Here is a 1,194-nt window from a genome sequence, read left to right on the forward strand (position 1 = left end):
GGACATCCAGGGAACCACTGTCCTGCACGACACCATCAGCGACCGCCCGCAGCCCCTGCCAGGTGAGGCACCGTGAGGAGGGCCCGCCGGGATGGGCACGGTGTCGGCGCGGTACCGAGCTGCACGGCAGTGCTCACGGCTGACCCTGTCCTGTCTCCCCATCGTTCCTAGCAAGGTACTTCGACACGAAGACGACGGAGCCCATCAGCTTCTTCTTGTCCGGACTGGAGGAACTGCTGGCCTGGCAGCCCAACAGCAATGACGAGTTCAACGTGTCAGCCGTGCCTCTGGCCAAGCGCCAGCCCCCACTCCACAGCAGGAGGCCCCGGACACTGGTGTGCCATGACATGCGTGGCGGCTACTTGGAGGACAGGTACGTGCTAGGTGTGACAAGGAGCTACGAAGGGAGGTGTGACAGAGGAGCTCAATGTCTCAAACCCTGAGGCACTTCTGTTTCTGCCTGACACATCTCCTGCCAGCTCAGCCGCAGGTGAGCAGGGATGGGGTGTTTGGCTCTTGGCACCAGTGCTTGGGGAGCCTTGCTTGGGTTGGGATGTTCAGAGGTGGCTCAGTGCCACAGCTCTGCCCAGCTCCCGGCTGTGAGTCAGGCTCCTACCCTGCCCAACAGCATCCCTCAGCATCCTTCCTGCACTGCCCAACCCTCTTCCCTCTCTGCAGGTTCATCCAGGGCTCGGCCACACGCAACCCCTATGTCTTCTACCACTGGCGCTACATCGACATCTTTGTCTACTTCAGCCACCACACTGTCACCATCCCGCCCGTGGTCTGGACCAATGCAGCACACCGGAACGGCGTCCCTGTGCTGGGTGAGGGCAGGGCTGAGCCTGGGCCAGCCCCAGGAGTGAGGTGGATTCACCAGGACGTGCGGCTGACGCTGCCCTCGCTGCCTCCCCAGGCACATTCATCACGGAGTGGACAGATGGGGAGAAGCTGTGTGAGGCGTTCCTGGCCGGTGGGGAGGAGGCCTACGGCGCCGTGGCCAAGCAGCTGGCCCGCATTGCCCAGCACTACCGCTTCGATGGCTGGCTGGTCAACATAGAGAACACGCTGAGCGTGAGTCATGGGGGCCCTGCTCACCTCTCTGCCTCTCCCTGCCCACCTCTCTGCCTTTGTGCTGTTCCCATGGGGAGCCCCCCACCCTGTGCCCTCACCCACCTATGCCTGCTCTCTCCT

At 63.1% G+C, this 1,194-nt stretch overlaps 1 protein-coding gene across 1 annotated transcript in view; it reads left to right on the top strand.

The window, feature by feature from the left end:
• Window position 1: 1 nt before the first annotated feature.
• Window positions 2–1,194, top strand: part of ENGASE (endo-beta-N-acetylglucosaminidase) — a gene marked incomplete at its 5' end in the record, with an annotated part of 3,982 nt that continues 2,789 nt past the window's right edge. Inside the window, 4 exons of the mRNA XM_017730643.1 lie at window positions 2–62; window positions 172–373; window positions 679–827; window positions 917–1,112. Of these exons, the coding sequence (XP_017586132.1) occupies window positions 2–62; window positions 172–373; window positions 679–827; window positions 917–1,112 (608 nt within the window). The remainder of the gene's footprint in view (window positions 63–171; window positions 374–678; window positions 828–916; window positions 1,113–1,194) is intronic.

Source organism: Corvus brachyrhynchos, unplaced genomic scaffold (assembly GCF_000691975.1).
Source record: "Corvus brachyrhynchos isolate BGI_N302 unplaced genomic scaffold, ASM69197v1 scaffold340, whole genome shotgun sequence".
NCBI lineage: Eukaryota > Metazoa > Chordata > Aves > Passeriformes > Corvidae > Corvus > Corvus brachyrhynchos.